Source organism: Oryza glaberrima, chromosome 12 (assembly GCF_000147395.1).
Source record: "Oryza glaberrima chromosome 12, OglaRS2, whole genome shotgun sequence".
Classification (NCBI taxonomy): Eukaryota; Viridiplantae; Streptophyta; class Magnoliopsida; order Poales; family Poaceae; genus Oryza; species Oryza glaberrima.
In genome coordinates this window covers 24989835-25015327 of record NC_068337.1, presented here as the reverse complement: position 1 = coordinate 25015327, position 25493 = coordinate 24989835, and the positions used below count along the sequence as shown (strand labels likewise).

Here is a 25493-nt window from a genome sequence, read left to right as displayed (position 1 = left end):
TTTGCCTTCAGGCTATGATTCGTGAGTTATAGCCTTTGGCTAAAACCCGTGAGTGTTATCCTTTGAAAAAATGCATGACTTTTTGCCCCATAAAAAAGTTCACTAGTATTATCATCGGTATCGTTGCGGATAGAGTTTGTGCATTAACATTTTGATAAAAGTTTTCATGATTATTTGACATCACGTTACATTTTTATAGCCTATGGTTTAAACCCATAAGTAAACTTTTGAAAAAAAAACAAATGAATTTTTCCCTCAACCAAGAAATTCATTATTACTAGCATCGGGATCGTTGTGCAAGAAATTTGTGAATATTAATGTTGTTATAAAAAAATTCATGATTTCTTGCACTCAGACTATTTTTTCGTGAGTTATAGCCTTCGAATAAAATACGTGAGTCTAAACCTTTAACAAAAAAACACATTAGTTTTTTCACAGCACAAAATTTCACTAGTATTAGCATTAGGATAGTTGCGCACGAAATTTGTCAATATTTAAATTATGACAAAAAATCATGATTTTTGCATTCTGGCTGTAGTTTTGTGAGCTATAAACTTCCGATAAAATATGTGAGTGTTAACTTTGAAAAAATGCAAGATTTTTTTTACTCCACCCCAAATATTCGCAAGAGTCAGGGATCATTGCACACGACGTTTGTTCACATTAACATCATGGCAAAAAATTTGGTGAATTTTTTGCCTTCAAGCTACAATTCCGTGAGTTATAGTCCTCGGCTAAACCCCATGAGTGTTATCCTTTGGAAAAAATGCATGATTTTTCCCTCAGCCAAAAAGTTCTTTAGTATTAGCATCGGGATCATTGCGCATGGAGTTTGTGCACATTAACTTTATGACAAAAGTTTTCATGATTTTTGCCTTCATGCTACATTTTCGTGAGTTATAGCCTTCGGCTTAAACCCATGAGTGAACCTTTGAAAAAAAACAAATGAATTTTTCCCTCGACCAAAAAATCACTATTATTAGCATCGGGATCGTTCTGCACGAAGTTTGTGAATATTTAAATTATCATGATAATTTTTTGACAAAACACATGTCCTAACCTTTGACAAAAAACACATTTTCCCCAACACAAAATTTCACTAGTATTAGCATCAGGATCTTTGCGCACGAAGTTTGTCAATATTTAAATTATGAGAAAAAATTCATGATTTTTGCATTACGGCTATAGTTTTGTGATAGACTTCGGATAAAACACGTGAGTGTTAACTTTGAAAAAATGTAAGATTTTTTTACTCTGGCCCAAATAGTCAAAAATGTTTGCACCGTGATCGTTCCACACGCTAAAGTTTTGTGAGTTATAGTCTTTGGCTATAGCCCATGAGTGTTATCCTTTGAAAAAAATGCATGATTTTTTCCCTCAGGCCAAAAAGTTCACTAGTATTAGCATTGGGATCATTGCGCACGGAGATTGTGCACATTGACATTATCATAAAAGTTTTCATGATTTTTTGCCTTCAAGCTACATTTTTGTGAGTTATAGCCTTCACCTTAAAGCCCTAAAACCATAAGTGAACCTTTGAAAAAACAAATAAATTTAAATATTGACAAACTTTCATGCGCAACGAAGTTCACTATTATTAGCATCGGGATCGTTGTGCACAAAGTTTGTGAATATAAACTTTATGACAAAAAAAATCGTGATTTTTTGCACTCATGCTATATTTTCGGACTATTTTTTCGTGAGTTATAGCCTTCGGATAAAACACGTGAGTCTTAACCTTTAACAAAAAAAACGCATTAGTTTTTCCCAGCACAATATTTCACTAGTATTAGCATCGGGGTCATTGCTCATGAAGTTTGTCAATATTTAAACTATGACAAAAAGTTCATGATTTTTGCATTTTGGCTATAGTTTTGTGAGTTATTGTTGACGCGAAAAATACACCTGGCCTGGGAGATCTGCTTAGCTCCTGTGCAGGTCCAAATCTTGATGAGATGCGGACGTGCCAGTCAGTTTGATCCTGCAACTGACAAGATATGCAAATAGTAAATCAAAACAGCCGATCGGCTGACAAGCCGATGGAGTAGTTCCAGCCGATAGCCGATAATAGCCGATGCCGATACCAGCTGATAGTGATAGGGTTTAAGCAATCAGCTATATGTCCAATGTAGATAATGATATAAAGGCAATCGGCTGATGATGATGTAATAAAATAACAATATAATCCAATATAAACTAATCGGCAAATATTGATATGATAAATAAGCATCGATCCAAAGGTTAAAGCATACATCGGCTGGAGGTCTGATGTCATGAAATCCACAAGATTAGATTAAACAGTGAAACCTTTGTTGTCATCGGCTAAATCCAACTTATATGTATATGCAATCCTTATGAGCCGATGCAACGTCCAGATAACTCACGGGCTGAAACCTCGATGAAACCCTTATTGGCAATCAAGAAGCAGGCTAGAGATTATGGTTCTAAGCACGACTTAGTAGATCAAACTTAACTGATGCAGCACTAAGTATGAAAAGAAACATAATATCTAGACAATCAAGCCATTGAATGAGTTTTCAGGATAGTAGATGTCTAAGCTAATCTAATCTAGCAACGCGATTTAGCCGATACCGGCAGAAACCCTAAAACGAGAAGCAGCCGATATAGCTAAATTGATATGCTAAGACTATATTATCAGAGACATATGATAAATGGGTAGACAAATATATCATCCAAACCAGAGCAATCAAAGAGGTCAAACGTACTGATGCAGCCTTGAACGACACCGATGTAAATGATACAATTGCCTGGGCCAGCGGAACATTGGACTTACCCCTTAGCCGGAGATCGAACATCGATGCAGCCCCGCGTCAGGTGCCAAGTCCCGCCGGACGATAAAATAAAGTAGAAAAGGTAAAAGGTGGCGATGCGCCAAATTGTATTGATCGTGAAAATAGTTTACAATGACCCCGGGTGTACATATTTATACCCATGGGTAGATACTAGTCCTTTTAGGACAAGAAAGAAACTTTCCTAAAGATAAAAGGAAAACATAAAGTCCTTATAGGACACTAAACACACTTTCCTAAAGATAAAAAGGAAATTAACAAACTATTCCTAATTAATAGATACAACTGTCTTCTTCGGACTTGATCCATGTGTGGCAATCATCATGAAGCACGTCAACTCAATCCGACAATGATTCCAATATCACCTTGTCGGAATCGGCTACATCGCCTTGCCTTGTCCGATTCGGTAACTGCCGATGCACACTGTAGCCAATGGGGTTCCAAAGCCGATTCATACCATGTTTCCGTTATCGATTTCCTCCCAAATCCGCTTCGACCTTAACTCCAAATCCGATGTAAATTTACTAAATTTGGTCGTTAACAGTTATAAACTTCGGATAAAACACATAAGAGTTAACTTTGAAAAAAAGCAAGAGTTTTTTACTCCGGACAAATATTCGCTAGTGTTTGCACCGAGATCGTTGCACACTATGTTTGTTCACATTAATATTATGGCAAAAAATTTCATGATTTTTTTGCCTTGAGGCTATAGTTTCGTGAGTTATAGTCTTTAGCTAAACCCCATGAGTGTTGTCCTTTTGAAAAAAAAGTGTGATTTTTTCCCTCTACCAAAAAGTTCACTAGTATTAGCATCGGGATTGTTGCGCACGGAGTTTGTGCACATTAACATTATGACAAAAGTTTTCATGATTTTTTGCCTTCACGCTACATTTTCGTGAGTTATAGCCTTCGGCTTAAACCCGTGACCGTGAGTAAACCTTTGAAAAAACCAAATGAATTTTTCCTTCGACCAAAAACTTCACTATTATTAGCATCGGGTTTGTTGTACATGAAGTTTGTGAATATTAACATTGTTAAAAAAATCATGATTTTTTGCACTCGGGCTATTTTTTGTGAGTTATAGCCATCGGATAAAACAAGTGAGTCTTAACCTTGAAAAAAACACAATATTTTTTCCCTAACGGCGGAGACGACGGTGGTCTTGTGGTTGTCGTTGTTGCCCCCCTCATTGTCCCGTCGGCGTCACCGTGTAGAAGAGGAACACGCTAGGGGAGCAGGGAAGGAGGGACCAAAGGGGAAGAGGAAGGAGAGAGATAAGGGGAAAAGAAATGATGACATAAGGACCCAACGGGATGACTCAATGGGATAGATCAGGTCAAAGCGACGTGTCAACGAAACCGTCCTCCCAAACCGCTGAGGGAATGAAATCTCTATCTCTACTATTATAAAAATTGAAGATGTTTTTGCCGAGATTTTGGTACGTCATCCGTGTTTAAGTTGGTTTTATAAAGATATAGATTTATTGAATAAGTTATGGTATTATGGAACACTCTATTTGTATTTAACTCAAACAGATGAAGCTAGCTGCAAGGATTCTTCATGTTTGTCACGAGAACGCGCATGCATACAAATCCGATTGTGTTCCTGTCTTGGAGAGAAAAAGAAATATGTACTTCCGATGGAAACCGAGTCAGTCTCAGTGTGAACACATATGCACGCATAATTCACTCTAGATTGCAATTACATAACACTTTGACGAAAGCCGAGTCAGTCTTGGTGTCAACACGTATACACGCAAACATACATATTGCGAGGAGTAATTTTTCAGTTGCTGCCAAAAAGTTTTCTCTGTTTAACTAAAAAAATATGAGCGTGTTATTTATTTTAGATCGCAATTACAAAAAAACTCCTTCGTGCTAAAATATAACAAACTTTTGAATTTCAAACTTTGTTCCAAATATAGCTAAAAAGCAACATGTTCACTCTAGAGACTAGGAATTATTATACCACATTAATCAAAAAAAGGAAGAAAAAAAATATGCACCATTAATAGCACTCTTCCCGATTTTAATTTATCTACGTCAAACATAAAAATTGAAGATGTTTCTGCCGATATTTTGATACGTCATCCGTATTTTAGTCGGTTTTCAAGTTCGTTTGCTTTTAGGAATACATAAGGAGTGATATAAGAGATCCTTTTAAAAAACTCGCATGTTAACTTAGGAGAAGAGTCACACTTCTAATTGCTTCAAAACTCTTGCCAAATCATAAGAAAGCAACGTACAAGATATGACCATCATCCCAATAAAAGTTTTAAACTAGATATCAATACTATCAAAATGTATAACGCCGTTGTCTTTTCCCACAACGTTTGATCATTTGTCTTATTCAAAAAATTAATATAAATATGTAAACGTATATGTTAAGATTATATTTTATTTGATGATACAACAAGTCGTAACAAAATAAATGATATTTATACAAAATTTTTAATAAGATGAATGGTCAAACATTATGCGAAAAGTCAATAGTGTCATAATTTTGAAATGGAGGATGTACTTTTTAGAAAAAAATTAACAATAATATGATTAAAATAGCATTCACCCGTCGCAATGCACGGGCATTTTTTCTAGTTACACCAATTTTAATAGTTGGGGAGAGAGGGGGTCAGGATATCCAGTATCGTGGTTCAGGAATATGAATTGTAGATTGGAGCTAGATTGAGGGAGTAAATGTGGACTTACTCCCAATCTCATCTTATTCCCACAACATTTTTTTATTTTTAACCGAACACTCACTGACATGTGGGTCCGCGTTTTTTTTTTTACTTAAAGTGACATGTCAGAAAAGCCGCCATCCAAACTTTATTTACTGGTGAATTGAGGGATGGGTCATGTATGGTATTGCAGTCAGGATGAATTTCAGACTCGGCACCAAACTGAGGGACCTAAAGTGAACTTATTCCAATCCAAAATAGCCCAAAACCAGTCCATTGCTTTGTGTTCCAATCGCCAAACGGGGAGAAAAGAGATGTCCAAATAGCAACAGCGGCGAGGCGACTGGCTATCGTTTTGCTCCGCTCCGTCATTCGAATCTCGTTTTGGCCGGAAACCCTAGTTCGCTTGGAGTTGGCCGGAAACCCTAGAAGCGATGGCCGCGGCGGCGGCAGGCAAAGGCGGCGGCGGGCAGGGGCGCATCCATCGGCTGGAGGTGGAGAACTTCAAGTCGTATAAGGGGACGCAGACAATCGGGCCCTTCTTCGACTTCACGGCCATCATCGGTCCCAATGGCGCCGGCAAGTCCAACCTCATGGATGCCATAAGCTTTGTGCTCGGCGTTCGATCCGCCCACCTCCGAGGCGCCCAGCTCAAGGACCTCATCTACGCCCTCGACGACCGCGATAAGGAGGCCAAGGGCCGCAGAGCCTCCGTCCGCCTCGTCTACCACCTCCCCGCCACCGGGGACGAGCTCCACTTCACCCGCGCAATCACCGGCGCCGGTGGCAGCGAGTACCGGATCGACGGCCGTCTCGTCACCTGGGACGACTACAACGCCAAACTCAGATCCCTGGGCATCCTCGTCAAGGCTCGCAATTTCCTCGTCTTCCAGGTCAGATGTCCCTAATTTAACATTTTCCTCATACAACTCCTCCTTGATTAATTATATAGCACTAAATAAATTTATGAATTACCATTTGCACCGCAGGGTGATGTGGAATCCATTGCCTCCAAGAATCCCAAGGAGCTCACCGCACTTCTGGAGCAGATCTCTGGCTCTGACGAGCTCAGGAGAGAATATGACGAGCTGGAGGACCAAAAAAACAGGGCCGAAGAGAAGTCTGCGCTTATTTATCAAGAGAAAAGGACCATCGTCATGGAAAGGAAGCAGAAAAAGGCTCAAAAGGAAGAGGCAGAGAATCATCTACGCCTCCAGCAGGACTTGGTACCAACATGATTATAGTAATCCTCACTCACAGTTTTGCCATTGTTTATTCTATACATTGTTCACATTGAGTTGTGTTTCCTCACTTGTGTCCAGAAACTAGCCAAGACAGAACATCTCCTATGGCAACTCTACACCATTGAAAAAGATGCAGAGAAAATAGAAGCTGAACTTGAGGAGGATAGGCGGTCTCTTCAGCAAGTGCTGGAAGAGAACCAGTCCTCTGACTATGAGCTTTCTGCAAAAAAGAAGGAGCAAAGTGGGTTTCTCAAGAAAATGACATTATGCGAGAAGAGTATAGCCAAGAAAAAGCTTGAACTTGACAAAAAAGTAAAGTACCTTCCTGTCTATTTTTCGCTTCACCAAACTTTACTTGTGGCACTTCAGTCTTGGGCTTATCCGAAGAAAATGGCTAGTATTGTTTCATTACTCAATACAAACTTATGGCATGATAATAGGACTTCTTTTCATGTAGTATCAAGGTTTTATGTGGCCATCACGTCACTAGCAATTTTACTCAATACAAACTTATGGCATGATAATAGGTTCTTTTCATGTAGTATCAAGGTTTTATGTGGCCATCACGTCACTAGCAATTTTCTCCCACTTCATATTGCCCGGTACCCCTCTAGAATCTCTACATGTGCACATTACTTTGTAAAACTTACAACTGCTGCTCCCACAGTGCTCTGGGTGTTTTCTGGCTGCTGTGTTCACTTCTGCAGCTATCCATGTCGATCCGTTAGCTGTTAGTGTGATTTGGGAACACAGCTCTCTGCTCTACTCCACGCGTCTCTCTGATGTGGGCCGTTGTTTAGTCATTGCTACACACACTTCTGCACATGTTGGCTGTTTCGCTCTCCGTCCTATTCATGCATTCCCTGCGCCCATGACAAGTGGGAGTACCACCTGCTTGCCAGTTTCCCTGGTTGAGCTAGGCACTGTGCCCAGTAACTTTTTTCTTGTGCTATGAATATTGACTGCTTTACATGTCTAAAAATGAACATTGTATTTGTATATCCCACCCATTCATTTGCTTTTACCCTAGCCTCATTACTTCCACTGTTGTCAATGAATTGGATGCTTATATGGCACCTTGTTTGTTTATGGAATCGTTCAATGTTGCCCTTTTGTTATTCCAGTCAAAACAATTTTCTTCTTGCAGTTTAGAATCTCTACTGCATGAACTGGGCACATTAAATGTATTCTAATTATTACTGCATCTTTTTTCCCTCTTCAGCAACCTGAGCTTCTTAGATTGAAAGAGCAAATTTCTCGGCTGAAATCCAAAATCAAAAGCTGCAACAAAGAGATCGACAAAAAGAAGGATGATAGCAAGAAACATTTGGAAGAGATGAAAAGTTTGCAGAGTGCTTTGGTTGATGTCACAAGAGCTATTGATGAGTTGAATGAGCAAGGCCAAAATAAAAGCGACAAACTGCAATTAGCTGATGACCAACTCCAGGAATATCATAGAATGTGAGTTCAGAAGACATCTTACATATTATGTTAAGTTTAAAGTTCAGTTATCTTTCATTAAGTTCAGTTATCTAATGGAAGTGGGACATAATCACCATCATCCATCATCCATGTACTTCTCTACAAAAACGAATTAATGGTTGTGTGATAAGATTGCTACTGCTTAACTGCATGTATCAATTATAAAAAAAACTGTGTTTTAAATACCTAGACAGCCTTCTTTTTTTTGAATGATGTGGCTACACTAGTGCTGGAAAAAAGCCTTGCTTCTTTATAGTCAGGACAATCCAATATTTTACAACCACAGGTGGATACATAATACCAGACCTTATTGGTTACGGTTAAGAACGAACCTTTCATTTTACTATACTAGCATACTGCTCAACTGCATGATCAATTATCAAAAAAAAATCCTGTGTTTTAAAGACCTAGACAGCCTTCTCTTTTCTTTAATGATGTGGCTGCGCTAGAGCTGGAAAAAAGCCATGCTAAGTATAGTCAGGACAATCCAATATTTTACAACCACGGGTGGATACATGATACCAGACCTTATTTATTGGCTACGGTTAAGAACGAACCTTTCATTTTACTATACTAGCATATTGCCCGTGCATTGCAACGGGATTTTAATTAAAGAAAATTATCATTAAGCCGTTATTACCATCATTTTACATACATAATCTCTTAATCTCTGTATATATTTGTTATTGACATGTAGGCCCTTTGGCCTCGCACTGTATTTTTTCCTTCCCACAAAAAGTAGGAAGTTGGTGGTGGGGGTGGTTGACATGTGGACCCTTTTGGCCCACATGTCATTTTTACTTTCCAAAAAGGTAGGGAGTTGGTGGTGGGAATGGTGGCAGATTCACCACTCACCACCACTACTCCCTTTTCAAGGAGTATATACATAATCTCTTAATCTCTGTATATATTTGTTACTGACATGTAGGTCCTTTGGCCCCGCACTATCCTTTTTTCTTTCCCACAAAATGTAGGAAGTTGGTGCTGGGGGTGGTTGACATGTGGACCCTCTGGCCCAATATGTCATTTTTACTTTCCAAGAAGGTAGGGAGTTGGTAGTAGGTGTGGTGGCAGATTCACCACCACCACTACTCCCTTTGCAAGGAGTATTGATACTCAGCCAAAAATAATGTTCCTTTTCTAATGACTCTTGATTTAGTTGTGGACAGTTATGACATAAATCGGTAAATATTTTTTTGTTCCTTAGCTTGTTTTATTTTTTCTATGCCTATTGATGTATCCCTGTGAAGATTCAGTACACTTTAGCATTAACTTTCTGTTACAGTAAGGAAGATGCGGGAATGAGTACAGCGAAACTGAGAGACGAGAAGGAAGTTTTTGATAAAGAGCTTAATGCTGGCGTTGAAGCAAAAAAGAATTTAGAGGAGAATATGCAGCAGCTGCGTAGCCGTGAGAATGAGATTTTGTCACAAGAGCGTGAATTGCGTGCAAAGCTTAATAAAATTCTTCATTCAATCCCCAAGCATGAAGATGAGCTTGCTCACTTACGTGAGGAACATAACAAAATTGCAAAGGAGCGCCAGACCTCAGGGTTAGTCCGTACCAAGTCCTTTGATCTTGATAGGGTGTCTCACATCCTTAAGCACACTAATTTGCGCTCAATTATCAACGGTATGTTTTACTTCTATTTTATACTTATTACAAATATTGTGCAGAGTTAAATACCAAATGTTGAAGCAGAGGTTGGATGAGATAGATACAAAATTACGAGAGCTCAAAGCTGACAAGCATGAAAGTGAGCGGGATGCTCGATTTTCAGAAACAATTAGGAGTTTAAAGCGGCTATTCTCTGGAGTCCATGGTCGCATGACAGAACTTTGTAGGCCTTCACAGAAGAAATACAACCTTGCTGTCACTGTTGCTATGGGGAAGTTCATGGATGCAGTAGTGGTAGAAGATGAGAACACAGGAAAAGAATGCATTAAAGTACCTCTTTTGTGACTTTTACTCAGCTGATTCTTCAACATTTTTCTTATATCGGGAGAGCTCATTATATTATCTGCAGTAGTCAATTGTAATACTTATTTTTTTTTTTCAAAGCGTACCTTTGGAAATTAAAATACGTAGAACCTCTTTTAATGAAATAAAATGAATAGCTTCACGTGAACTGTAAACTGTTGAAAGAAGTTTGAACTGATTCCATTCAAATGGATGTGACGGTCACATGGAGGGAGAGTTTCTGAGTAGGGCATTTGATAGATCAATATCATATTTGGGGATTCTGTTGACTCACATCCATTCAAATTAGTCCCATGTAAATTTCATCAAATAACTTATTTGAGTAATATTAAGATAACCTGACTATATATGTGATCATGGCAGCTGCAGTCTCAGGTGTTGGATAGGTAGTAATACAAAATACTCCCTCTAATCACAAATATATTGCCTGTTGGATATCGACACATCCCAAAAACACAACTTGACCAGCAATTTCTATTTGGAGTTATGATTTCATTATCCATTTATGCTGGTTACCCTTTGATGTTCTTGTGTAAGGTAGTTATTTGTTTTCTACTTGGATCATTGAAATGGCAAAACCATAAATGTCACTTTATCTCTTATGTGCTACAGTACTTGAAGGAGCAACGCCTTCCTCCTCAGACATTTATTCCTTTACAATCAGTCCGCGTGAAGCCTATAATTGAGAAGCTGCGAACACTTGGGGGGTCTGCACAATTGGTCTTTGATGTTATTCAATATCCTTTCTTTCCATAAGGAGGCAATTCTAGTCCCCCCCCACAACAATACATGGTCTTATAACTTTGCAGACACACGCACATCCACGCAAGCACACGTCTTTTTTTTTAAAAAAATTGTGTCTTACATTAGCAATCAGTGTTTTGTCAATACTCTCTGGACTGTGGTACTGTGCTTTTTTTGTACTCTGCCTCATTTAATAATATGCACTATTTGTTATGGACATATGGGATGTTTACCAATGGCAATAAGCAATCTGCCCATAACCATAGCCACCATAGCCTTTATGAGCGTTCTAGTTGATTAATATTTCAGTTTGTTGATTATACTTCACTACATTCTATATACTACTTTGTCAGAGGAAAAAAAGAACCATCTGCTTGTGTCACGATACTTCATATCAGAGCCAAGCATTTTCCACTGTCTGCCCTTTTTTAATGCTGGTTCGCTCCCTATTTTCCACCACGCTCTGCTTCTGCCACTAGCAATAGTTTTTTCGAAAAAGCCCAAAATTTTCGAAAAACCCTAAAGGCTAAAGCTACCAGCAACATTGCTGCCTGCCGTTCTCACCTCTATCTCCGCCACCCCAACTATTGCATGCTGCCACTGCCCTATCCTTCTAATGATAAAAATATTGCTGACATTGTGTTCACCTTGCCTGATTTCTTCCATAAAATGTGCCATCTGTTCTTTCACCACGTAGATCCACTTTATATATGGACTCCATTCCTTGATGTTTGGCCTTTCGAAGAACTGTAAAGGCTACCTTTCACTTCAATCTTGATAGTATTATACAATTTTTTCATGCTTGCCTGCCCACTTGTAGTTTTTGTAGGCTTGCTTGCCTGTTCATTCGGAGTTTTGTTAGAAACAGTTCTTGTGTCAAGTGTTGCCTCTTTATCAGTTATCCATGAAATGTACTTTCAGCAGATCATTACTATCAGCTGTGGAATAGTATTCTATTCTATTTGCTTTGCTTAACATTATACATTTGACCGTGCTTTGGAGAAAGCGGTTCTGTATGCTGTTGGAAATACGCTTGTCTGTGATGAACTTGATGAAGCAAAAACCTTAAGTTGGAGTGGTGAAAGGTACAAGGGTAAGTGTTTGGTTCTGCATATCTAAAACAGCATTTTTCTTGTTTGGTTATTTTTACTCTAACTGTTCTATCATGTGTCTGTATTGTAGTTACCATCGATGGGATTCTTCTCACTTAATCGGTCTTTGATGCTAACTGTTCTGTCATGTGTCTGTATTTTAGTTGTCACCGTCGATGGGATTCTTCTGACTAAATCGGGCACGATGACTGGTGGAATAAGCGGTGGAATGGCAGCTAGATCTAATAAATGGGATGACAGCATAATAGAATGTACGCATGTCTCTTTTACCTTGTAACCAACAAACAGGCATGCTTGTTCTGTAATTTGTCTTATTGGCTCTTCATACAATTTGTGCTGCAGCTTGGAAGAAGAAGAAAAATCAGTATGAATCTGAAATGTCAGAACTTGGATCCCCCAGGGAGTTACAGAGAAAGGAGCTTGCTGTGTCTGAGAAAATAACTGGACTTGAGAAAAAGTTACATTACTTGAATGTTGAAGAGGTAGGTACATAAGTTTGATTTCTAGCCAAATACTGGTTGATGACTTTTCTTATAAATGTATGGCAAAGGCAGTTCATTGGTATGCTTGCTCCAAAATTCTGAGCCCCCTGAAAGAGATATCATCAATGATAGTTGATGATGTTTCTATAGTTGCTGGGCTAGTCCCTTTTTCCTTGAGTCCTGTTTTCTTTTCGTTTGTACAGTTTTCTGGGTTTCTTCTTTTTTAATATTTATGGATGTCTGTTACTACTGTTCCGTAACTGCAAAACATGATATCTTCAATATGGCTTTAGGTCAAAATGGCTAGAAAATATGACAGAGGAATTGATGATAATGTGATAGCATCTTCTTATGGACTGTTGCTTTCATTTCTTTTTGCTTGAAATATGGATCTTATGCAAATTCACTTTTGTTTCTAGTTCCAAGCCGATTATGTCTGCGTGTCTTATCAGCCATTCCTAGAGAATCTCATTTCTGATTGTTTGTAATATTGAATATTTTGTGCAGAATAATCTCAGGGAGAAGCTACGCAGATTGGAATCTGAGAAGAGTAATATAGAGGAAGAGATCGATCGTCTTGAGCCAGTAAAGGAGGAGGTGATATATTTTACATGTTTTCGTGTGTTGTTTTGCTAGGTTCCACTTTACTTTTACATCAATAGCTATTTTCATTTCTTTAGTTGGAGACCCGTATTGGTAAAAAGGAACGGGAAGTGAGAGTTCTTGAGAAAAAAATAAATGAGATTGTGGACCGTATTTACAAAGATTTTAGCAAGTCAGTTGGGGTGAAGAACATCCGTGAATATGAAGAGAGGCAACTTAAAGATGCTCAAGCACTACAGGAGAGGAAGCTAAGCCTGAGTAATCAAATGTCAAAATTGAAATACCAGTAAGTAACAGTTACTCCCTCAGGTCATTTAAACATAATGCAACGGTCCCACTTTTTGATCTGCATGTAGTTGTTTCGTGTTGTCTGAAACATTATATAGAATAGAAATGACTCGCATGCATGAATTGAACAATCTTAAATTTTACTCACATGGATGCCTTGTAGAAAATTTGGAGCATAATAATAATAATTTATGCTGCAGGCTGGAATATGAACAAAAACGAGATATGCAGGCACCAATTATTAAATTAAAGGAGACACGTGAATCTCTAGAGAAGGAACTTAAGAGTTTACAGGAGAGAGAGTCTGAAGCTAGGGCGGAAGCTGAACAAATTTCAAATCAGATGGAAGAGCTGAAAGCTGAGGCTGAAGGTATGCATTTGAAGCTTGCTTTTGTTCATTTTTGGTTGACAATTCAAGATTATTTAAAGGAGCCAACTGGGTGACTCTTTCCTGTTCATCCATGTCCTGTTGAACATGATTATTTTGTTCCCTTGATTTTTTTTTAATTTACCCCCAAGAATTTACATTTACATTCTATTATTCACACCTTAACTTGAGGAAATTTTCTCTTGCAACTCTATTCCCCAATCTTCCATCTAAAGAGCACTTCTCTTTTGCGATTCTTCCGTTTGAACCTTACTAATGTAACCTAGGGCTATGAGAGATGTCATTTGCTTTAAGCTTTTCAAAAGAAAAAAAAAGCACTTAATAGTAAATACTAGACAAGATATCAGCAACTCAATGGAATTATCTTACCTAAGTTTTGTTAGATATGTTTGGTTTGTTAACTAAATGATGTTCTCTTCCGATGCTACCAGCTTTTATCGTCATAACAAACACAAACTTCTCCAAATTCTAAATGTTTCATTGTGTATGTTCACCATTGTAGTGGTATTGACCAATGAAATTTTCCCAATATAGACTGGAAATCCAAGTCTGATGAATGTGAAACGGGTATTGATGAACTGAAGGAGAAGAATGGTAGTGTTGCTGCAGCTTTGGCAAAGCTGGATCGCCAAGTGAAGTCAAAGGTAGGTCTTTCTGATACTGCTAGTCCTTTCATAAACTAGTCTTCAATACTTTTTTAACAATGATATGTCTGAAGCTTGTTAAAAGATTACTTGTTTCATTTTGTTTGTATTATTATGAAACCATGCCATGGACTTGTAGGAAGGGAAGCTTGTGCAACTTAGATCACAGGAACAGGAGATTCATGAGAAGTGTGAACTGGAGCAACTGAATCTTCCTACAGTTAATGATCCAATGGATACTGGATCATCTTCACAAATACCAATCCTTGACTACAGTCAGCTTAGCGAAAACTACCTACAAGATATGCGGCTTTCTGAACGTGACAAACTTGAGGCAGAGTTCAAAAAAAAAATAGGGGATCTAGTTGCTCAGATTGAGCACACTGCTCCAAACCTGAAAGCACTCGACCAATATGAAACATTGCAAAGGAAGGAAAAGGACGTTATGGAAAAGTTTGAAGCAGCAAGAAAAGAAGAGCTGGAGATAGCTGACAAGTACAATTCTGTCAAGCAACGAAGGTATTGGCCAAACATTATCTGTGTACATATAGCAGATAGCATATTCTCTCAATCCATACTATAATTGCAAACATGCATGCAAGTCAATACCTGTTGAAGTTAGTACCTCTTTTTTTTTCCTGGGATGCTTGTAGTTTTGTTGGAATCATCCTGCTTATTCATATATTACGAATGCTTTCTTTCTGTAAGAAATGTTTTTGATTATAGGTTTGCTAGAAGAATGATATACATTATATTGTTTGGTCGGTGGTTTATATTACTTTATTACCATAAAACACATGCTGAAATTACAATCCAATACTCCAGTAGACACAAAATAGATGTAATCTGATTACAGTGCTGTTGTTTTTGAATGGAAGTATCCCTTTATAATTCCAATTACATTCTGAACCAAACAGCCTTCTTTGGAGGCATGTTCAGTTTACACCATACTTGTACTCAAACTCTTGTTGCTCATGATATCAGATGATGCTGTTTGGTTCTTAGCTGATTATGTTATACTTATGATATTGGTATTTAGGTATGAGCTGTTCATGGAAGCCTTTGATCACATATCAAAAGGCATAGACCAAATCTATAAGGAGTTAACAAAAAGTCAAACACATCTACTTGGAGGAACAGCATATTTAAATCTAGAAAATGAAGATGAGCCATTTTTACATGGAATCAAGTACACAGCTATGCCTCCGACAAAGCGCTTTAGAGATATGGAACAGTTATCTGGTGGTGAGAAGACTGTCGCTGCCCTGGCATTGCTTTTTGCCATTCACAGGTAAATGTTTCTTGTAGTACAGTTTCCTTCAACCTGTTTCGCATAATTGAAAAGGTTGTCAGGTTGTTGCATTACTAGTCCTTTTAGCTCTGGAGTGTCACAAAGAGAACTACTTGCAGGCACTACACATTGCACTTGAATGGTCATGTAGGTACCAATTTTGGTTATAATATTGATATTGATGTTTGTGTTTCTCGTTCCACAAACTTTTATGAACTTGTTGGATCTGTCATGACCAACCAGTGGGTGTCATGCATATTTATCAGCATAGCATACGGGGAGTTTCGCAAGGCATATCACTCTCTGAGAATGCTCAGATCATTTTTTTTGTGTGATGTATCATGTTAGTATTTGTTTTTTTCCAACCAAGTGTGTTAAGTTGTGTGGGGCATTCCTCAGTTTCAGGCCATCCCCATTCTTCATATTGGATGAAGTTGATGCTGCTCTGGATAATTTAAATGTTGCCAAGGTTGCTGGGTTTATCAGATCAAAGTCATGCCAGCGCGTTGATGAACAAGATAATGGAGGATGTGGATTTCAGAGCATCGTTATATCGCTGAAGGACAGTTTCTATGACAAAGCTGAAGCGCTGGTTGGTGTTTATAGGGACTCAGAACGATGGTAAAGTGCACTTCTGTTACCTTTGCAAAAACATTTTAGTAGTACTTATATTACACAGACCCTAACTCCTCTCCATCAAATAATATATGTACATGCAGTTGCTCGAGAACCCTAACCTTCGACCTGACGAAGTATAGAGAAGCATGAATCCACTTTGTTTGGAGTCTTCATGTGTGTGGTTAGCCAGTCTAATATTTTTAACTTGTGTATAACTGCTTATATGGTTGACGTAGAAACTCAGCTAGCTGAATGCTATTTGTGTATTAGTTATACTTTGTAGAAATTTGTATAATTAAGGAGCACCAAATGAGCATTGTGTGTGCGCACAGCCGCATTGTGTTACGTGCACCAGTATTTAAAAAAATGAGAGGCCAGTAATGCTGTTTTCGCACGACAAGAAGAAAACAAATCAGCGAAGAGAGAGAAGATAACCACTATTGGGCTCGCTGGTTATTCCCATCTTCTCCCGTCGTCTGTACTGTATGTTTATGTAGGAAGAAAGAAAAGGCACAAGTCGAGATGTCACTGATGTGTTGGGGGTGTCCTAAATACCAGTAGAAATCTTTGACACATGTGTTTATATTTATAGCTAATTATTACTTTAGTGATAGATGATATACTTATCAAAAGTGAACCATTAGCAGTGACAATCAATTTTAAGATACGTTGGTTCAATATTTCAGATGTATTTATAGGGCAAAGTATACCGGTGCTTATAGGGATAGTGATTTTATTCAATCTCGAGATATATCGTTTCAAGGTTGTACCTGTGTTGTGAATGCTCATGTTTTTAAGAGAATACGAAGATGTATTTCCATTATCTATACAAAATGAAGACGTATGTATTTCAAAACGAGGGTGCGAGTAAAAGAAAGTCTAGTACTAGAAGGAAAGAAAAACAAGCATTGGAGTCGTCTCCTCCTCACCCTCCTCACAGTATCATATCATCATGTGCGACTGCGAATGCGAGCCCCACTCTGACAGCAGTTGCTGTGTTGGCTAGTGATTCTTCTTCTTACCCAAGCCCTCAGCCGAGAAGAGGGAGAGGCAAGAGACAACCCACTCCTCTTCTGAACTAACCCAAAGATCAGGTCGGAGGCGGAGGCAAACACGAGAAGAAGATGCCGCGGCGGCCTAGCGGCGGCGGCGGCGGCGCTGGTCCCGCGGCGGCCGCGGTGCGCAAGGTCCCCCTGCGGAAGCTTCTGCGTGCGGCGTCGGTGGCGTGCGGCGTGCAGTTCGGGTGGGCGCTGCAGCTCTCCCTGCTGACCCCCTACGTCCAGGAGCTCGGCATCCCGCACGCCTTCGCCAGCCTCGTCTGGCTCTGCGGCCCCCTCTCCGGCCTCCTCGTCCAGCCCCTCGTCGGCCACCTCTCCGACCGCATCGCCCCCGCCGCCTCCCCCCTCGGCCGCCGCCGCCCCTTCATCGCCGCCGGCGCCGCTTCCATCGCTGCCGCAGTCCTCACCGTCGGATTCTCCGCCGACCTCGGCCGAATCTTCGGCGATTCCATCACCCCGGGCTCCACCCGCCTCGGCGCCATCATCGTCTACCTCGTCGGCTTCTGGCTCCTCGACGTCGGCAACAACGCTACACAGGGACCCTGCAGGGCCTTCCTCGCCGACCTCACCGGTATCTATCTACCCTACCTACCATCGATTGCTTGATTGATTGCTAGCTTGCTTGCTTCCCAACTTCGCATCGAACAGCCAAGAGGAATTGGAATTGGACCTCGCTTCCGCCACAAGCCACACCTGCTCATCTTTTCGATTCCGTCCAATTGCGAAACGTTAGAGGGCCAAACTTCAAAACAATTTCCTCTTTTTCTTTTTTTTTTCTTATGTGGCTGTATGTGTGGCTGTGTGTGGACACAACACAACAGCAGCCTGCCTCTGCGTATCGCTTTCCCCTTTAGCCTGCCTGCCTGAGATTCTTGCTCCGATGGATGCTGGTCGGCGTAACTCATTTTGCTTGTCTCCCTAAAAATTATATTATATATTTCCTCTTCATTTGTTTATTTATTTTACGGCCATGGTTTTTTGTTTGCCCTGCCAGCTGGCCTATTATTAGCATCAGGGTTAGGCGAGCTGGACAACACGAACCACAAAATGACATGACAACTCATTACACAATGCATATATTTGAATAATTAGGGTTGGTACAAATGTCGCACCAATTGTTTTTTTTTTCATTTCTTCCTTGTAGTTTTTTTTTTCATTTCTTCCTTGTTTACACGGAGTATTCGATGGTTGTGGGAGGGGGAGGTCAAGGGATCGCTTTCTGACTGAGATAGGAATATAGAAAGGAAGATATTTGAGTGTTACAGTACCCCTGTAAGTTTGGAATCATAGGAGGAGAAAGAGCATCTTTTGTCAACAGACAGGGCTATTGTCTGAGGGGCCCTGGTTAAATAATTGCAAGGCTGGCAGTGGTTTGTAGCTGTGGTCTTTGTTATGCCTTTGCATTCTATGGGAAACACCTGATGCAAACATTACATTCAGAAGGCATGATTGTGCTTTTTGTCATGGAAATGCTGGAGTTCCACGGTAAATTGGTGATAAAATTGATATGATTGTAATATTACTCCATGATCTTCTGTTTAGGCAGTCAAATTCAGCTGGCACGATCTCCATTATCCAATGCATGTGGATATGTGCATACAAGAGCTTTTCAGATATTCTTAACTTGTAGTTGCACATGCCTGTCCTCAAATTTTTCCCAGTAATGTTTACACCAATAACCCATCTGTGCAATATAACGTGTTCGAAAGGCATCGTAATTGCATTAGCATTTTTCCACACCTCGTAAATGCTCATTCTGATCCTTTCTATTTCAGAGAATGACCCAAGGAGGACTCGGATAGCTAATGCTTACTTCTCATTGTTCATGGCCCTGGGAAACATACTTGGATATGCCACTGGAGCATACAGTGGCTGGTACAAGATATTCCCGTTCACCGTTACTCCATCATGTAGCATCAGCTGTGCCAACCTCAAGTCTGCCTTTCTACTTGATATTATCATTTTGGTGGTCACTACATGCATCACTGTAGCATCAGTGCAAGAGCCTCAATCCTTTGGAAGTGATGAAGCAGATCACCCTAGCACAGAACAGGAAGCTTTCCTCTGGGAACTTTTTGGATCATTCCGGTACTTTACATTACCGGTTTGGATGGTTTTGATTGTTACTGCCCTCACATGGATTGGATGGTTTCCATTTATCCTCTTTGATACCGATTGGATGGGTCGAGAGATCTATCGTGGAAGTCCAGATGATCCAAGTATAACTCAGAGCTATCATGATGGTGTGAGAATGGGTTCTTTTGGTCTGATGCTGAACTCGGTCCTTCTTGGATTCACTTCTATTGTACTAGAGAAGTTATGTCGGAAGTGGGGAGCTGGACTGGTGTGGGGTGTCTCCAATATCCTAATGGCGTTGTGCTTTGTGGCAATGCTTGTAATAACATATGTGGCAAAGAATATGGATTATCCACCTAGTGGAGTACCACCAACCGGCATTGTCATTGCTTCCCTGGTAGTTTTTACAATTTTAGGAGCGCCCCTGGCGGTGAGTAACAATTTTTTCCCTCCAGAGTTTCTTCAAGTTCTCACTGGTGTATGGTATCCGTATTAATTCTTGTTATTGCAGATCACGTACAGTATACCATATGCAATGGCTGCTAGTCGGGTTGAAAATCTGGGACTTGGCCAAGGTACTGTTCCTTTTGAGTCAATGCTATCATTTTGGGTTCCTGTACTTAGGAAGTCTTTGTTTCACATGCAGGTCTAGCAATGGGCATTCTTAATTTGGCTATTGTCATACCACAGGTATGTATTTCTTGCCTTTTTTTCTCTTTGTTTTAGAGTTTGATTCGTTCAAACATATGACTGTAACACAGTACAATTATGAATATTGACATGATTGCTGTATCCTAAAATAACCTGTTGATGGTGGAAACTTACTTAATTCATGGCTCAACCACAGTTATCAGACACAATTTAAGAAATGGTTTAATGGTTAATTGTAAGCTATGACCTGCCGTCGACCATGTCAAAACAACCATATACTGCATAATTTACTAAGTAGGATAACTAGTCATACTGGTACAAGTAAATTTGTTATGAAAAACAATGCTTTCACAGTATTGTGCTGACCTCCGAAATCATTTACTTTCGTGCTAACTTTGTTAAGACACAATGAATATAATTTAGTAGTCATGGTGTTATCTTATTGACTTCGAGAAATCAAAAGCCAATTTACTTGAGTGAAAGTGTGAACTCAGGAATAATTGTGTTATGTAAGCTAGATACATTTTGTGAGCTACAGCATGAGAAATCATTCTCTTACAAATTTAGTATACTGTGAGTGCCATCATGGTAGTTGAAATTTAAAAGGTTGAAACCCTGATGGAAGATTACAAGTTCAGGATTGGCACAATTTGCCCTGATTTACGGGCTACAGAATATATAAGGAGGGATTTAGTAGTTGGATGTCAACCATTCGCTTGTTGCTACTACAAAGCTTCCATGCTATTCCAGAAAATTACTTTCATACATTAGGTTATCGTGCATGTACTGACACTGGTACATTCAGGTTATTGTGTCACTGGGTAGCGGGCCCTGGGACCAACTGTTTGGTGGTGGCAATGCACCAGCCTTTGCAGTGGCTGCTGCTGCATCTTTTATCGGTGGGCTGGTGGCTATTCTGGGCCTTCCACGAGCCCGCATTGCATCAAGGAGGAGAGGTCACCGATAAGAATATTGCTACATATAAATTGTCGGCCATTCTTTGCAATTCGACTCATAAGAGGCACTCGGAACGCTATGCAGTGCATGGGGGAATTGTATATTATCTCCGAATCAAGAAGGGGATAATGCTTGCTTTCTCCATGAGCTACTTTTGCCTTTTTCATGCCGGATCATCATATGCTGTCGTACATTGGATGATCTTATGCTGTTGTACATTGGATGTTGGTCATTTGTAGAGATACTAGTGAATAAAAGTTGCAGGAGTTGGTTCACTCGAGAAAATTCTGGTCAGTATGTCGTCCATCTGCTGCACGACAGCAGTTAGGAGCCGAATAGCATGTCCATGGGTTTTCATCAAATGTTGTATCATCATTTGTTTTTTGATACGTTCAGACGGCTTCAGTGCTGTGTGAATATATATGTATGGAATATATCGAGAAAATGTTGTTGTAACATTTGGTTTTTGATCGTTGAGACGACGGCTTCAGTGCTGTGTTAAGGTGTGTGTATGAAATGCTATATATTGGATCGATGATGTTGTTTGGGTAAGGTATTTTGATTGATTCTCGATAGATCATGTCGAAGTACTACTCAACTGTGAAAAAAAAAAGGAGTAATCATCATCAGTTGAAAATTTATTGAGATATACAGCTACAGTCGCCCTATATAGTCCACGTTGTTATGTGTAGGAAATTAAATGGAGGGAGGGCATGCATGGATTGGAATGAATCAAGTAAGGTGGTGGAGGTGGATGTGGAGTGGGACGCCGGGCGTTGGGTGGAGCAGCTGAGCCTCCGGGAGCGTGTCGGCCAGCATGTCCTTGAAGGCCTCCACCGTACCCTCGGTGGCGACGACGGCGGTGAGGAGGCCCTTGGCGTCCACGTCGCCGTTGCTCATTGGGACCACGTACCTTGCCCGCAGCAGGCTGGCCAGCTCCACGGCGTCCTCCTGCCCGGCGACGAGGGTGAAGTTGGCCGGGAGGAGCTGCTTCACGACGGGCGTGATTACCACGTCGGCACGCAGCGCCTCCTTCTCCAGGAAGGACCGGTCGTACACGCAGTGCGGCTCGTAGTACACAAGCCCCTTGGCGTCTTCCTCTTCTTCCTGGAGGAGGAACATGATGTAGCCGTTCTCCGGCCGCTGCCATGGGGGCCCCAGCACGGGCCCAGGGGTGGCCAGTATGCGGACGCCGCCGCCGTTGCAGTTGGTGGATTGCCCGGGCTCCAGGTAGGTGACGTCGCGGAATGGGGTGGGCAGCGCGGCCAGGACGGGGCGCGCGTTGGGGGTGGTGACGACGGGAAGGTCGGGGGCGGCGGCGGCGAGCTGGGCCAGGGTGCGCGCGTGGCAGTGGTCGTCGAGGCTCTGCGTGATGAGGAGCAGGTCGACCCCCGGAGGCTGCAGCACATCTTGGACGCCCAGGTTCTTGAGGCGCTTCTTGGCGGCGTCGAAGAGCCATGGCGCGCCGAAGTCGAGGTTGCCGGCGAGGATGGGGTCGACCAGGATGCGCGCGCCGCCGACCTCCCACACCCAGCTGTTGATCTCCAGGTATGTCAGCTTCACCTGCCTCTGCCTCTGCCTCTGGCTCTTCGTTACACCGGCGCTGCTGCTTCGGACTCGGACGGCTATCGCTCTGGGTCGCTGCGGCGGCGTGGAGGCGGCGAAGGTTCTCCGGCTGCAGCTGCTCCTGCTTATTAGCCGGTGGAGGCCGCCCATGGTGGTGGTGGTGGTGGTGGTGGTGGCCATGGCGAAATTTGCGTTTGCATCTCACTCTAGTGGTGCTCTGCCTCTGCTGCTGAGTAGGTACTCCACCTGTGGCCTGTAGGGCGCCGGCTACGTGTCCAAGTGGCAACCACCCACCCAAGACCAATCCTCCTGCTTTTACTTTTGACCCGCAGTTCCTTTTTCTTTTTCTTTTACTATGATCGAAGAGGCCAGGCCGGACTTGCGATTCTCTCAAAAGGAAAAAAAAAGGAATTATTGAAAAACGTTCGACAAATTTCTTTCATAGCTTTCGATTTTTCTGCTAGGCTGAGTTCTTTTCTGTTGAAGTTTTCAACTTGTCACCCTCGTTTTTCGCGTGTACATTTTTCAAACTAATAAAACAATGTGTTTTTGCAAAAAAAAAGACAATCTACACGAAAGTTGTTTTAAAAATTATATCAATCATTTTTTAAAAAAGATAACTAATGCTTAATTAATCATACGCTAATAAGTCACTCCGTTTTTTCTCGAAAAAAAAGTTACTCCGTTTTATGTACGGGAGGGATTAATTCTCAATTCCAAGCAACTAACTCAGCCTTAGATGCGCTTCAGGATTTGTGATAGCAAGTACTTGCCGTGCTTTTTTATATATAGATGAGCATAGGTTACATTCTACTAGTTATTAGTTATAATATAATTATACTACATTTAAAAGTTTTAGTTTAAACCGGTAAATGTTATATGGGTAATAAAAAGTAGTATCTATTTAGATAATGGTTATTGGCTAAAAGCTCACAAAGGTAGCTAGCATTAAATGAAATGGAAGATAAATAACAACTCCGCCAAAATAAATACTATCTATAAATGTATTGACACATCTTTCCATGAATTTTACGCTAGCAATGCGCCCACGCATCAACAAGTGTTTGATGGGCTTTAACCGATGGAAGAAACTTACCCCTACTTCTCAAATTGATCATCAAATAATGGAATTCAAAATTTCTCAATTGATCATAATATAATTACATGGACACGGATTTCATCAAAATACAATTAATGCAGCATGAAAGAATGTGTGCATGCTAAAGTGTACTACTAATTGACATAGTGTTTTAATCTATATATGCATTGTGAGAGAATGTGTGCATGGTGTTTTGATTGACGTGATTTCAATTATTCTTGGTCTTTGGTGCATAATATATATGATGATCATTTTGGGAAGGAGGGAGTATATTATAAGCTTTGAAATATTACATTTTCAATTTTTTAAAAGTTATCAGCCCACCAAGGAATGTCAATGATCCACTATGGCCTCGTTCTTTTCAGCTGCTAGGATGTGCTACTCACTCGTTTATCGAGAGCCGCTTTCAAAACTTCCAAACGACACGTGTTTTTTTAAAAAAATCTACCTAGAAAGTTCTTATAAAAATCAAATAAATATATTCTTAAATTTATAATAGTTAATAAGTAGTTAGTTATGTGCTAATAGCTCGCTGTGTTTTTTTGCCAATCAAAATAGCTCAGTAGAGAAGCCTAATTCAGTCCTCCTGTTCATTTTACATCATCTCTTATGTCGCAAGGTCCATGTGCTTATATCATCTGGCCATTAAAGCATAGGCAAAATTAAATTGGACGATGTTATGATTAGTTGAAAAGTGAAGATAAGAAAAAAAGTGATTGGTTGGTAAGATAATATTAGTGGAGAAGTTATTATATTTTGGGACAAATCATGAATGCTACAATATGTTATATTTTGGGACGGAGGAAGTAATAGCCAAGTATTCGCATAATTTCTCTAAAAGGATATGTTGACACATGTATAGCAAATCAGAAAAAAAAAGTTAATTTTTTAAATAACATTTGATCATTCTTTTTATTTATAAAATAGTGTAAATATGTTAAAATAAATTCATATATAAAGTTCTTTCGATGATAAAATATTTCATAACAAAATAAATTATAGTTATATAATTTTTTAATAAAATGATGAATGGTCAAATGTTATCTTAAAAGACAAACGACATTATCTATTAAAAACAGACACGTCACAACATCCCATTAAAAAAGGTTGTAGATTACATAACCTCTAAAGGAAGAAACAAAAAAGATAAGTTAGATAACTCTCTTGTAAAATTAATTAATTAGCTCGGTTGGCGTGGTTAGCAGATCGTTGATCAGGTTCGTGATGGCGGAAGGAAGTTAAATGGGCGGGCAGACAAGACAGCGCCACCTACGATCTGAACAATGTACTCCACGCAGCATTCGGTCTAGATAGATCTAAACTTCGGTCCTTTTTTATCATGTTAATTTGTCATACAGACATATTTTTTCAGTCACATCATCTCCAATTTTAACCAAAATCCAAACTTTACGCTGAACTAAACACAGCCGTGGTGTTTGAATCTTCTGAAAATAAAGATAAAAATTAAGTGTTTCATACAAAACGAGGTGATAATAACTTGTGATTAATTAAGTTTAATTATTATAAACTTAAAAATGAATTAATGTGATATTTTAGGATAACTTTCATATATAAAGTTTTCGTACGAAACACACCGTTTAGTAGTTTGAAAAGCGTACCACAAGTATCCAAAAGTTTATCTAACTTTTGTTGAAGAAAATAACAGGGCCAGAGTCAGTCTAGTATTGATACTGATGTGGTATTAGTTTTTTAATTAGCCAGG

General features: G+C 40.0%; 3 protein-coding genes across 3 annotated transcripts; 2 read left to right on the top strand and 1 right to left on the bottom strand.

Moving 5' to 3' along the window:
- The first annotated feature begins 5828 nt into the window (after window positions 1-5828).
- Window positions 5829-16708, top strand: LOC127758220 (structural maintenance of chromosomes protein 1). The gene is made up of 18 exons (XM_052283844.1): window positions 5829-6380; window positions 6477-6713; window positions 6810-7043; window positions 7954-8192; window positions 9499-9765; window positions 9890-10160; window positions 10806-10932; window positions 11923-12030; window positions 12193-12300; window positions 12392-12531; window positions 13039-13128; window positions 13212-13420; window positions 13623-13792; window positions 14345-14454; window positions 14594-14973; window positions 15494-15745; window positions 16145-16366; window positions 16465-16708. Exons 1-18 carry the CDS (start codon window positions 5922-5924, stop codon window positions 16511-16513), a joined length of 3672 nt encoding a protein of 1223 aa, XP_052139804.1. The 5' UTR covers window positions 5829-5921; the 3' UTR covers window positions 16514-16708.
- A 485-nt stretch (window positions 16709-17193) lies between these two features.
- Window positions 17194-21595, top strand: LOC127758222 (sucrose transport protein SUT2). Its single transcript, XM_052283848.1, has 5 exons — window positions 17194-17992; window positions 19197-19927; window positions 20009-20072; window positions 20144-20187; window positions 20954-21595. The coding sequence occupies exons 1-5, from the start codon at window positions 17488-17490 to the stop codon at window positions 21113-21115; spliced, it is 1506 nt and encodes a 501-aa protein (XP_052139808.1). The 5' UTR covers window positions 17194-17487; the 3' UTR covers window positions 21116-21595.
- Window positions 21596-21722: 127 nt separating this feature from the next.
- Window positions 21723-22998, bottom strand: LOC127758223 (uncharacterized). The gene has a single exon (XM_052283849.1). It carries the CDS (start codon window positions 22849-22851, stop codon window positions 21838-21840), a length of 1014 nt encoding a protein of 337 aa, XP_052139809.1. The 5' UTR covers window positions 22852-22998; the 3' UTR covers window positions 21723-21837.
- Between the last annotated feature and the right edge of the window lie 2495 nt (window positions 22999-25493).